General features: G+C 42.7%; 1 protein-coding gene across 1 annotated transcript in view; it reads left to right on the forward strand.

Annotated features, from left to right (window-relative positions):
* The window catches only part of T265_14984 (hypothetical protein), a gene marked incomplete at both ends in the record, with an annotated part of 54,597 nt that overhangs the window by 7,485 nt on the left and 34,912 nt on the right, over nucleotides 1-12,200 (forward strand). Inside the window, one exon of the mRNA XM_009176080.1 lies at nucleotides 4,696-4,770. Coding sequence (XP_009174344.1) covers nucleotides 4,696-4,770 — 75 coding nt within the window. The remainder of the gene's footprint in view (nucleotides 1-4,695; nucleotides 4,771-12,200) is intronic.

Here is a 12,200-nt window from a genome sequence, read left to right on the forward strand (position 1 = left end):
GAATTATGCACTGCAACATAACGACCACGGAATGATGACCAACGGAATTCAACAATGTGCGGGGGAAGCTACGGTTGGAGAAACGACCCAGTATGGTGAGTTTCTATCGGTAATGAGGCACTTGTTCGTACCATATTTTTCGTGCAGGATTCACTGAATTTATCCCATTTGAAACGGGGGAAATTTTCATGGCCTTGATCATCCTCACTCTCTCACTGGCCCCATTTCTTTACAAGGTTTAGAAAAGTTGCCTTTTTCATGAAAAAGTTATCGGTCACCTGTGTTTTGCTCTAAGTTTAGAGGTTGAAACTCTGAAGTGTGCTGTAAAATGACCAGAACTGGATGCCTATCCCCATTTGAGCGCACAGAAGTAGGTCTTTATTCTTCGCACTCCAGCGATGCATGTAATCTTGAGGGTCCAGAGTATTTAAGAGCTATCCCACGCGACCTGGCCACATTGAACCGACTCAAGATGTTCTCACAACGTCTGACCAGATGCTCTATCCTACAAACTATCAGAATAGTTATTCTGGCAAGCTCTTAACCCATCTCCTTGGGTAAAATAAATCAATGGCACTTAGAAATCCTCATTAGATGACAATACACAGATGGGGTCTTATCATTATTGTCCGGATGACGCCATGCACCAGGGGTACGGAATGACAGGTCACCCCTTCCGAATTTAAATGACCCTCCCCAAGCAAAAAATTCTTGATCACAGATCAACAATTCCTTATTTGACTGGAAAGGCCTTCCAGGGGCAATGATGTAGCACAGCAACCATGTCTGGATGGTAATTCGGAGTAAGACAGCTGGGCCTAGGATTCGTCTTGGCGGCGTCGCAACCAAGGAAGGGTTTTAGTATCATTTGGTTGAAATTGATATATTATTGGTCTAAACTCCAATCGTACATTTTAGACCCGATCGCTATATTCTTTTTCATGTGACAAAGACTGAGACCGTGTTTAGCCCTAGTGGGCATGGTACCGCACCATTGCTGGGGTTCGAAATTCGGGTACTTGCACAAAACAACTGTCGATGCTTTGGGAACAAACATGGAGGAATTCCGTACCGACGTATATCGATTATGGCGATATTTGAAGTCGGGTTTTTTCATCCCCGTTTAACTGGAATGGGTAAATCTAACTAATTCACGAGGAAGAAAACGAAGCAAATGTAGCGGATCATTGTTCCAGTTAGCGCATCTCTGGTTTAAAGCCACTCTTGATGTGGTGAACACGATCCATACTATTTACGACCCCCATCATTTGCAGAATGAGCTGGCTTTGGTGTGAGACTTGACTGAAAATATCTTTTGTAGGGCTTTTCAGCCGACTGTTACCGACAGGTTACCTCGAAGTTCACGATAGCCAACATTCAAGATACTGCATTTTTTCTTAAAGATCATCTTATGTCCGACCAAAGCTCGACGGAAGCCTGTCCGCTCCTTCATTAGTAGTTGTTTTACCATGTTTCCCAAAATTACTTTCAAATTAAGTATCATTATATACCAATTGAAGCCATTTGTTGAAAGTTCACTCACTACCATGATCGTAGAGGCACTTCAAAGGATACTGCTCAATGTGTGTACAATGCGATGTCCCCATGAAAACTATGGGTTGATTTTTTGGACAGTGGTCATCTATAGACCCCTAATCCTATCAGTCTATGATAAGTTCTATTTATTCTACACGCTGCGTTTGAGTGGCCGTAAAATTAGCTGGAATTCTATCTTCATCTCACGAACGCATATCTGATGTTATACTAGTGTCTACATCAGGCGAAGTTGATTCACGTATGCAGACACAGTGTTGTACCTGGTCAACAGTACAGCCCGAACAGATAATTCTCGTAACCCGATTGAGATGATTAATTTTGATCATCATTCATAAGTTAATTTGGAATAAAAATCATCTAAATCCACTTTTCAGCGGATTCTGTGAACTCTGGAAGCTCCCTCGTGCAGCAGCAAGGGCAGGTAGGTTTCACTTTTGACGTGCTTACCCCGGGTCATAATACCATATTCGTAGTCCACTGCCTACATCATTAAAACATTGAGTTGCCTTCTAAGTGAACAGTTGGCAAGACTTCCACCCACTGGATTAAGCTTCTTAGTGCGATTTCCAAAGCATTTACGTCAGAATGTAGTAGTTACTGTAACGGACAAAGTAAATCAGTGTGGTTTGACTGATTCACCTGTGAACATTTGCTTTCTGGCCCTCACCTTCAGCTTTCAAACATAAGAGGTAGTCCTGGTTGTAGAAGTGACGGAAGAACACGGGACCAAGCAAGTAAATTAACGAATTAGTAACTGAGAAGGCTGTTCTTAAAATTCTTAAGCTGACACCCAGTAAAAGCGTACCAGAAAGACATTTCTTTGGCAGCTTTTTTCAAGTTTTCCCCTTGTTTAAAAAAGTGTATAGCTGGCTAAAATTAACAGTAGGAATGGGAAAAGCTCCGCCCCAGGCACGGATCTTCCAAAACAGGGACTAAAATACGAGTTTCTGAAGCCTGTTTCTCAGTACGCATTGTTTCGTTTCAACGCGTGCCTTCGTCAGCCCTTGTTGTGAGAAACGATGTGAAATCAAATCTTTTAGTTTAATCACTATATGAAAATGCTTCTGTTTTGTAGTAAGACAAGCTCATCAGTTCAGAACTCAACATATTTCATCGCTCCAACAACTCAAACTCTAGTACATCCAGTGCATAAGTTCTAGGAAGTTATATTGAAGCCCACTTCATAGTTATCTAAGAGGATATTCCTTAAAGAATTACAAGATGTTCCCCTAGAAAGCAAGGATGAAGATAATGCAACAAGCAAAATTTGCCTTTGGTTTTTCCGTACTCTTGTTTTTACCCCCGCAATCACTCCCGCATATTACACTTACGGTTTGACGCTAGCTTCCGTTTGCCCAATTTTAAAATGTCGGCAGTAAAACTCACGATGAGAAACTTTTGCCTTCGTTTTTCACTACTTATGTTTTCACAGTAGTATATAATTTCGAAGTTCAATATCGAAGCTTCAATTAAGTGGGATTTTTTTGCTGTGGTAAAGTCGATTAACACTTTGTGTGTCAAACTTTAGACAGTGTAAGCCTGAAAACCAGACAGGGTTACTCAACTAAAGACACACGGGAGATTTGTACAGGCCCTTTTCAAAAAGTGACGTTGGATAAGTGAACTTGTAGACCCATGGTAACGTGGGGAAGTTTCGCAAAGGCATTGCCATCGGATTTTGTCCTGTAATCGTTGCCTAACTGTCATACAACTTTCTTCCACTGTCGTAGGTTGATTCATTCTTCCAACAACAAGAGGTAAGTGGAGGTTCACATGGTTTCTGATGCCCCAGTTTTTTTTATTCCACCAGCGGTTTTGTACACGTACATTGCGCGATTCCATCCATGACTTATTGAGAGCTATCTGCTTTTTAGTTGAACCAAACGAACTTTTCCCATACCAAATAGAATTCGTCTGTTATCCTGTGAGAGTATCTTTTCCATGGAGATTTCATCGTATCTATTCTGCGTCCGATGGAGTAATGTGTTTCTGGGTCAGTGTGGATACGGTAGAGCTCCTTGAATTACACAAGTGGTCCACTTTGCGGAGTTTCAAATGCTTGAAGTTTCTTTTGAGCAGCATTCATCTCCTGTCTTCAACGGCCTTTTCGGGCCCTATCATGCCAGAAGCAAACTAGTAATCGTACTTTGAACATCTCTGTTGTTCTGGGCGTCCATGAAATGTGATGGTCACACACAGTACGGAAGCATCCCTTTCGTTCTAGGCAATCAGGTGCGACCTCTTCAGCTCCGAATTGTGTTTAATGAAAAGGAATTCGTATTCCATGACATAGTCTGGCCGTGACGTAAATAATCATGACTTCTGCCTCGGTCAACTAAATCTCCAATGTGGTAGTCAAGTATACAAGAATACGCCTTCTGCCCTCTGTCTCTGAAAAACATATATTTTAGGCCTGAGCGACACAATCTCATTTCGTGAAAACGAAGATGCGCATCAGTCATCTGATTAGAAGGAAACCTAGCGACAGATACTTGCAAACTGTGCTTAAGGTGTCCGGAATTCCGTGTTGTAGGTTACACTATGGAAACAGACACCTGACAGGTCTGACCATTGTTTATCCAGGCCGGCTTTCTTGCTATCAGCTCACCTGCAGAATTGTACCATAAACCGTTCAAGTAGACATTTGTTACCGGAATGCCCATAAGTGTATTCGGAAAGCTTTCCTACGTTTACTGCTAAATGTGTTTCTAGATGAAATCCAAACAGTTTTCCTCGACAAATATCGTAAGAATTTCAATTATGGACCGGGTTAGTTTTTGTGGTGGTGCCATAAGTCAGTAATTAACATCAAACCTTGGGAACCGTTTTGATGAAATCCAAGCAGTTTTGCTCGACATATATCGTAAGAATTTCAGTTATGGACCAGGTTAGTTTTTGCGGTGGTGCCATAAGTCAATAATTAACATCAAACCTTGGGAACCGTTTTTACACGAGTTTGACTCATATGCATGGTACTTAGTCAATATAGTAAGTACCCGCGCGATTCCAAGCCACCCCCTTGCAGTCGACATCTACTAAAGTTAATCTACCTCGAGCTGTGTAGGACATATCCAGATTTTAAAAAAAATACAGTTATGCTTTGCTGATCTAGTTCTGTGCTGCCCATTTTGTTTACAGGTGGAGCGCCTTCGCCAGGAACTGAAAAAATCGAACGACCAAATCACAGCCCTAACGTTTCAATTATCCTGTAAAGTAAGTAATGAGTTTGATGTTCAGTGAAAAATCATTGTCTCTGATATCAGCATCAACAATAGCAGTCTAGTCAACAACATCGCCATTGTCCTTATTGCCATCGTCGTTAGTAAAGAGATTATTTACGGCTACTTTAGCAACTACTCATAGCTACTTACAACCTAACATCTGTTCTTGCTACAATGACACGCACTGAATCATGTTGGATTGGGACCTATTTTATGCAAATTACAACGTATCCTTTCTGTCGTACGTGATTTGTCTAACTATCAGCTGAAATTCTCTCCGGCAAGCAGATGTCTAAAACTTCTTCGGAAGATTGTTCTAACGTTTCAGACGGAGGATCATCTCATTGGGATGTCACGGTGTCACAGAGAGCCTTAGACATAACCTCAACCAACCTCCCAGTAGATTTACTACGGAAACCTTGTGAATGTCAGTCAGACAGGAACTCTGTTTTTGGGGGAAGATACCCTTGAAAAGAACGCACCTGCGGAATGATTACGTGGATCTCACGTGGTTGACATATCCAATTTTAAAAAAAATACAGTTATGCTTTGCTGATCTAGTTCTGTGCTGCCCATTTTGTTTACAGGTGGAGCGCCTTCGCCAGGAACTGAAAAAATCGAACGACCAAATCACAGCCCTAACGTTTCAATTATCCTGTAAAGTAAGTAATGAGTTTGATGTTCAGTGAAAAATCATTGTCTCTGATATCAGCATCAACAATAGCAGTCTAGTCAACAACATCGCCATTGTCCTTATTGCCACCGTCGTTAGTAAAGAGATTATTTACGGCTACTTTAGCAACTACTCATAGCTACTTACAACCTAACATCTGTTCTTGCTACAATGACACGCACTGAATCATGTTGGATTGGGACCTATTTTATGCAAATTACAACGTATCCTTTCTGTCGTACGTGATTTGTCTAACTATCAGCTGAAATTCTCTCCGGCAAGCAGATGTCTAAAACTTCTTCGGAAGATTGTTCTAACGTTTCAGACGGAGGATCATCTCATTGGGATGTCACGGTGTCACAGAGAGCCTTAGACATAACCTCAACCAACCTCCCAGTAGATTTACTACGGAAACCTTGTGAATGTCAGTCAGACAGGAACTCTGTTTTTGGGGGAAGATACCCTTGAAAAGAACGCACCTGCGGAATGATTACGTGGATCTCACGTGGTTGTTCAGAATCACTTAGTGCTGGTTTGGGTTCATGCCAAAAATTGTTGAATATGAGTTAACACACAAAAACTGTCGCGCAAGCGACGTCCAAAATACGATCTGCCGTTGACACTAAAAGCCAGCGAAATTGGAAAATGCTGGCTTGGCGAACCTTCATTTCTAAAAGAGAACAAGTGACAAATTACCGGTTCATTGTGTGTCCACTGACATCACGTGGCTTACCTAAGGTGCAGTGGCATAATATTTAAGACGTAGTCGTCAACCAATCAGAATTTCTTGTCCAAGGTTGTTGGATATAATGGTGGAAAGAGCTGTTGATCAGAGTGGGATGAACCCAATGACATGCTGAATAATGAATTGGTGTTCATTTTTGTGAGCGGAAATTGAACTGTACATAGTGCTCCAGTATCCTAGTTTGACTGGGCGACAGAATTCTTACGTGCTGACGATATGAAAGTTACTCAGAACTGTTTGATGAGAAAATAATAAAGATGACCGACAGTTAAACCGAAGGTGGATGTTCTGAATAGTGTAGAATAAGCAACACCATGTTATGTGTCTGGGTATCGATATTATTTTTGACAAAGTGAAGCACAATCCACCCGAAGTGCCACCTTCTTGGTAGTGTTTCCTCCTGGGGCTAATAAAGGCACTTTCGTGATGAAGTCCCAGTGTTTGAACCTGCTTTGGGAGTGTATGTCCGGATCCATTGTTCCACTTGTTTGCGAAAACAAGTCGCAAAACCATGATTGATTCAGTAGCGCGATGTGACTAANCGAAGTGCCACCTTCTTGGTAGTGTTTCCTCCTGGGGGTAATAAAGGCACTTTCGTGATGAAGTCTCAGTGTTTGAACCTGCTTTGGAAGTGTATGTCCGGATCCATTGTTCTACTTGTTTGCGAAAACAAGTTGCAAAACCATGATTGATTCACTAGCGCAATGTGGCTAACCTCTAGAACGGTGTTCTAGTTTATTATAAGGGATTACTTTCGCCAGATGACGACCGCAACTCGGTATTCACGAGTATCCCGAAAACACTAGGGATTTTAGCAACTCGATGAGTATTGATTTATAGAGCGCCGAATTGTTCCGTCCTCCAAAATGATTGACTTCCATCCAACTGTGCTGTGTGCACCTTCGGACCACAATTGCAGTCCGGGCAGGGACAAATCCAATCGAGAAATGCCCGTTAATTTGGTGAGATAGTGAGTCACCACCGGAAAGGACCATAGAGATATACGTTTTCCGTGCAGCGTAAAATTTCGCGGAGTTTCGAGTCAAACGAAAATCGACAGAGATCGTTGTAGTTGCAATTTTATGAAGGAAAACACCACTTATGGGTCTTTTGGGGGTAAGCATGAAAATTACTGCAAGCGTACTTAGCTTTGGGGTTAATTTTTGACTGCCTTGAGTTTTGTCAATCAAGCAGGACAAAATAAATTTACTTTTTATTAAGTCCAGTTAACAAGACATTGTTGGAAATATGGGGAAATTCCCATCCTGTAAGTGAAGGCAATGTAACTGAAAAGCAGAGAAGGACTGTAGAGTCGTTCCATCCTTACTGAAGACCATCAGTATTGCGTACCCCTCCAGACTAATGGTAGCTTCGAACCCGTGGCCTCTCGGTTATTTGTTTGAACAATTCATCGTTCGGCAACGTGCGGCTGATCAGCGTCGTTATTCGCCCGTGCTGTCTCTCATCCTTCAATCACGGCATCCATATCACGTGGTCACGTGTTGACTGGCTGCTTAAGTAACGACTCATCAAACGGAAGTCTTCACCCATTCTGAAATTATTCTTCCCGTCCTGGTGGAAAAAATGACTACAAGTCAGTCACAATGCTGATAAGCCGTCCTAGCCGAACGGCTGTATTCCAACTTCTAGCCTATATATCGCAGATTCGAAACTGCCTGGAATTTTTTTCAGATGAATACGGCTGGTGTTGAATCAGCTGCACACTGCCTCTCGGGTCTTCAGCACAGATTGGCTTCAGTTACAGGACGAAATCTCATTTCCAGTTGAATGAAACTTGTCGTCCATTGATCAGAACTGTCCAATCGATAAAATTAACAATGCCTTTTTGACAGAATGGGTGGAAACCTAGCCCATTGCATTGTTCTGGGATACAACCTCCATTACCACTTGACCTACTGCCCCCCAATGTGCTAAAAAGCGCCAATAAACCACACCTGACTCTTTGTTTTCGAAAAAGTTTGGTGACAGTCGGTAATTTATTGCTGGGCAACGTTTCGCTTTTGACACAAAAGCTTCGTCAGGCCAAATGGCTAGGTTCCGAGGTTGGTCGAGATTTAAGGCGGAAGAAAGACCAATCAGCTAAGTCAAGCTAAATCTCTGTTGGGTGTCGGCCGAGGGATTTTAGTGTGTTAGAGTGGTTGAACAAGTGTTGGGTCGGTGGGGAAACATACATGTGTTTGGGTCCAGCCTAGGGTCTAGTTCTTCTGGTTCCGTTCATCTGATGGTTCCTCTTGACCTTCGTTTGAACCTTCTGTCAGTCTGTGTGGGTGAACTAGTACTAAGAAAGTTGTGTAAGAGGGATGCTGTGACCTTTGTTCGGTTGGGGTTTCCACCCCCACCCCCCGGTTTTCTCTAATAATCCTAAATAGATTGACAACCACACCACGCGTCAACTCGGCTTACCTAAGACCGCTTTCCGTACGCTCGCTAGCTCACCATCCTCGGTTCTATTCACGCTGTGATACTTAGTAATTTCCACCGCCTCGGCTATCAGCCGCTGTGGTGTGAATCGCAGTCCCCGTCTTAAAACTTCCACATTCTCTAGATATATTCAATGTCCCGTGTCTAAGGCGTGTACCGCCATCGCTGAGTCTTTGACCAGCGTTTAAGGCCTTCATTCAGCTGGTTGCAAGTCGAGCTTAGATGATTAACCGTCTGACTAATGAGTTACAGGAACGAATCCAGACCTGCAGTCATATGAATCGTGCTGCCCGTAACTTATACCAATAGGAACGCTTTGTATGGTTGGCGTTTTTTTAGGCTAACACTACCTTTCTGATGGTGTGTCGGAATGGAGTTTTCCAACAATTTAATCATCTGGAATCTGACCTGTTACCGACCATTCCACAAGTATGTAACGACCACTCGTGAAGAACTGATGCTTGCTGCAAGCAATCACCAATACATTCAAGTTTATCTCCAGTGAAAAAATATTGGGCGGAATCTTGGCGCGGAATTAGGGATCCCTGAAATTCAAAGCTAGTATCAATAACGTGAGTTGGGTAACTGGACACGCTCTACTAACTGTGCTGCCAGAAAGGTTAATTTTGGTCATATTTACGCACGGGGACTGCACTTCTGACACAACGGGTCTGCAAAACAGATGGACATTCTGTGTTCATCGATACCATTGACCAAGCTCATATGCAACTTCCACAATAGCACATATAATCCGGGTACTCAAAGTACATCGGTGTCCACTGGTTGAATAAAAGGAATTTTTTCCTTTCAACAGAATTTAATTTGTAAGGCGACAGTAAAGCGCAGCAGGGCAGTACGTGGAGAAAATCTAGGCAGTGAGTACCCATAAAACCTCTGTAGGTTGTCCGTCAGTTGAAGCACCGCTTTTCCAATCGGCAAGGTCCCCGTGCGTTTTGAACAGACCGAATAATTCGTGCTTCTACCATAGTATTTTCAAAGTTAACTCATCATCGTAAAGAAAGCCGCTTAATCCGATATGGTGGAAGTGATTTCTTGTACGAGTGAAGGGATATAAAGTCGCCATTATCTGACTGTTAAATCTACTTGATATCTGCCCATCGTGTATTTTGCGGCGCATGATAATCGAATTCACCACCTGCTTATATACGAGATGCCCTTCTAGACTGAAATATCGAGTGTCGTTGGGATCGCTTAGAAGCACGGAGAACGCTAGCTTGTTGCATCCTCTTCATCGTGATCCAAGTAATAATCAGGTCCCCCACAGAAATCACAAACGTCTATGCACGATGGATTTAGTTGTTTGTCAACACGTATGAGGAGCGACTGAGTGCGGAACGGATTTGATTCAAATTCATCTGCTGGTTCGTTGAACACAATGTCCAACTGTGTCAAGGAATAGGCTTGATGTGGACAATCGTTTGGATGCACACCGTTTCATGTGAAACTGATTACAGTACTGACTCCCTTCTACCGGTTCAGTCTACCGGTGTGTCGTTCGAATGAACAGGTAAGGCCGACCAATCAAGTTAGCTAAATGGCAGCTGGCTACCAACAAGTAAGATAGATTATATCCCTGGACAGGCCACATGCAGACCATTCCTCTCGCTGTGTTTTGTTGGAATTAAAACCGAACTGATCATGTGTCTGACCGGCTGAATCATGGAGCGCTTCTATCCCAACTTTTATTCATACACCAAATCGCACTATGAACCGCTCACTTCAGGCAGTCTCTTGAAACGATCTGAGTCTATTGCGACTGCGATTGGCACGAGTGAGAATAAGATCGAGTCAAAACATTCGAATTCGCTGTCGGACAAACATTCTTCCAGTTCTACAAATGTAGCAGTGGAGACGGCCATCAACCGAACCAGTTTCCTAAAGCCGTTTACAAATGTCTTCCGCTCAGATAGCAACTCATCCGTCAAAGGGTTCAATGAGACTGGAACACGAGAACAGTCAGATTCTCCATCGTCTGATGTCGTCAGTGGAAGTGCTTCCCTATCCAATGCACTGCCGTGGACAACCTACAACGCGAATTCTTCCAGTGAACTACAACATAGTTCAACTTCTCCAATAATGCAGTTAGGCTTGGCAGTCCCATCAGAAATGACGTGTTCTGCCTCCTTTTCTATTCCTAGATCAAAGCCTTTGTTTGTTCACAACACAGATAACTGCAGATGGAACTGTTCAAAAGATCCACCCTTAGCTTTCAGTGAACAGGAATTAGTTGGTCCGCAATTAGTCAAGACTAAACAAGGGTTAAATGTGGTCGATGGAACTAGTAACACACCTCTATCGTCAACAAAAAAGGCAAAATCTGATTCCAGCCATCTTCCAGTGCAATGTGACAGACTGCGCAGCGCAAGCTTTAGACTGGGGCAGTCGGGAAGTAGACCTCTTGGCACCAAATCTGTTCGCACTCCATCACCATGCGTTACCAATAAAATTTCCCAGAACACGGCATTCTGCAAGTTGGTTCACCGGCAATCATCACAATCCAAGAAGGTACCAAACAAGCCTGTAAACAACAAGTCGAGTAATGCGGTGGAGATCACAGACGGATATAAGCGTCTGCGAGAAACCGAAAGAATAGTGCGTCAGGAATTCTTTGATCAAAAGTGCAACGGTTGCAGGAATGTGGCTGGAAAACCATCCTTTTCCAGCGCTCCACAAACGCCTGCAGCAAAACATAAGTTCAGCCATAAGGAAGATGACCCACCTTGTGCAATTGTTTTACCAATACGAGTGCAGTCAAAGGCATTGGTTTTTGAAAGCCAACCAATCGTTGGAGCCAGTTGTCAAAGAATGACAGAATCTGCCACGGAGATCCTGACACGGGAATTCAACTCTAAAATTAATCACAGTATGTCCCGGAAGTTATCTGAGGGACCTGACCTAAAAGTGAGTGTTTCAGATAGTTTGTTTGCGACAATCATCGCTTGTTTTTTTTCAACTTTCTGTACATAACTCTTCGTTTTCTACTACAGTTTGAACTAATCATTAATTTTTTTCATTTTGTGCAACATAAATGTCTCATAATACCGCGCATTCGAATTCACTGATGTCAGTCTGATTTGTTTGATATCAATGAATTCTCAGTGAAAAAACATGAGAGTGCTTCAACAATACAACCTGATCTTCGTATCCAGTAAAATTCCGTATTCACCATTACGGTTCAACTGAAACATATTTGAGTCATTTTAAAAGTAGATTCATTTATGAAAATATACTGCGATATCTCGAATATCGTGCCAAATGAAACATGAGGCGGTCTGTGTGTAGCACATTCAGGTGTAGAATAGCAAAAACGAGGAATTCAGCTGTCTCTCGTGAAAACCAAATTGATTTGCAAATGAGTATATTTCTCGAGAACAGTCCAATTTGGGTTCAAGTAGAACATAAGGTTGACGGAAACTCGGGGACTGTGCCTACCTAATGAGCCACAAGAAAGGCGAAACCGGTCGTGGGTTGTTGAAAAGTTTCCAGCAACCTTGTGAGTAGTTTTCTCTAGCGGAAACTGATTCGAAGTGAGCAGTTTACG

Source organism: Opisthorchis viverrini (genome assembly GCF_000715545.1).
Source record: "Opisthorchis viverrini unplaced genomic scaffold opera_v5_312, whole genome shotgun sequence".
NCBI lineage: Eukaryota > Metazoa > Platyhelminthes > Trematoda > Opisthorchiida > Opisthorchiidae > Opisthorchis > Opisthorchis viverrini.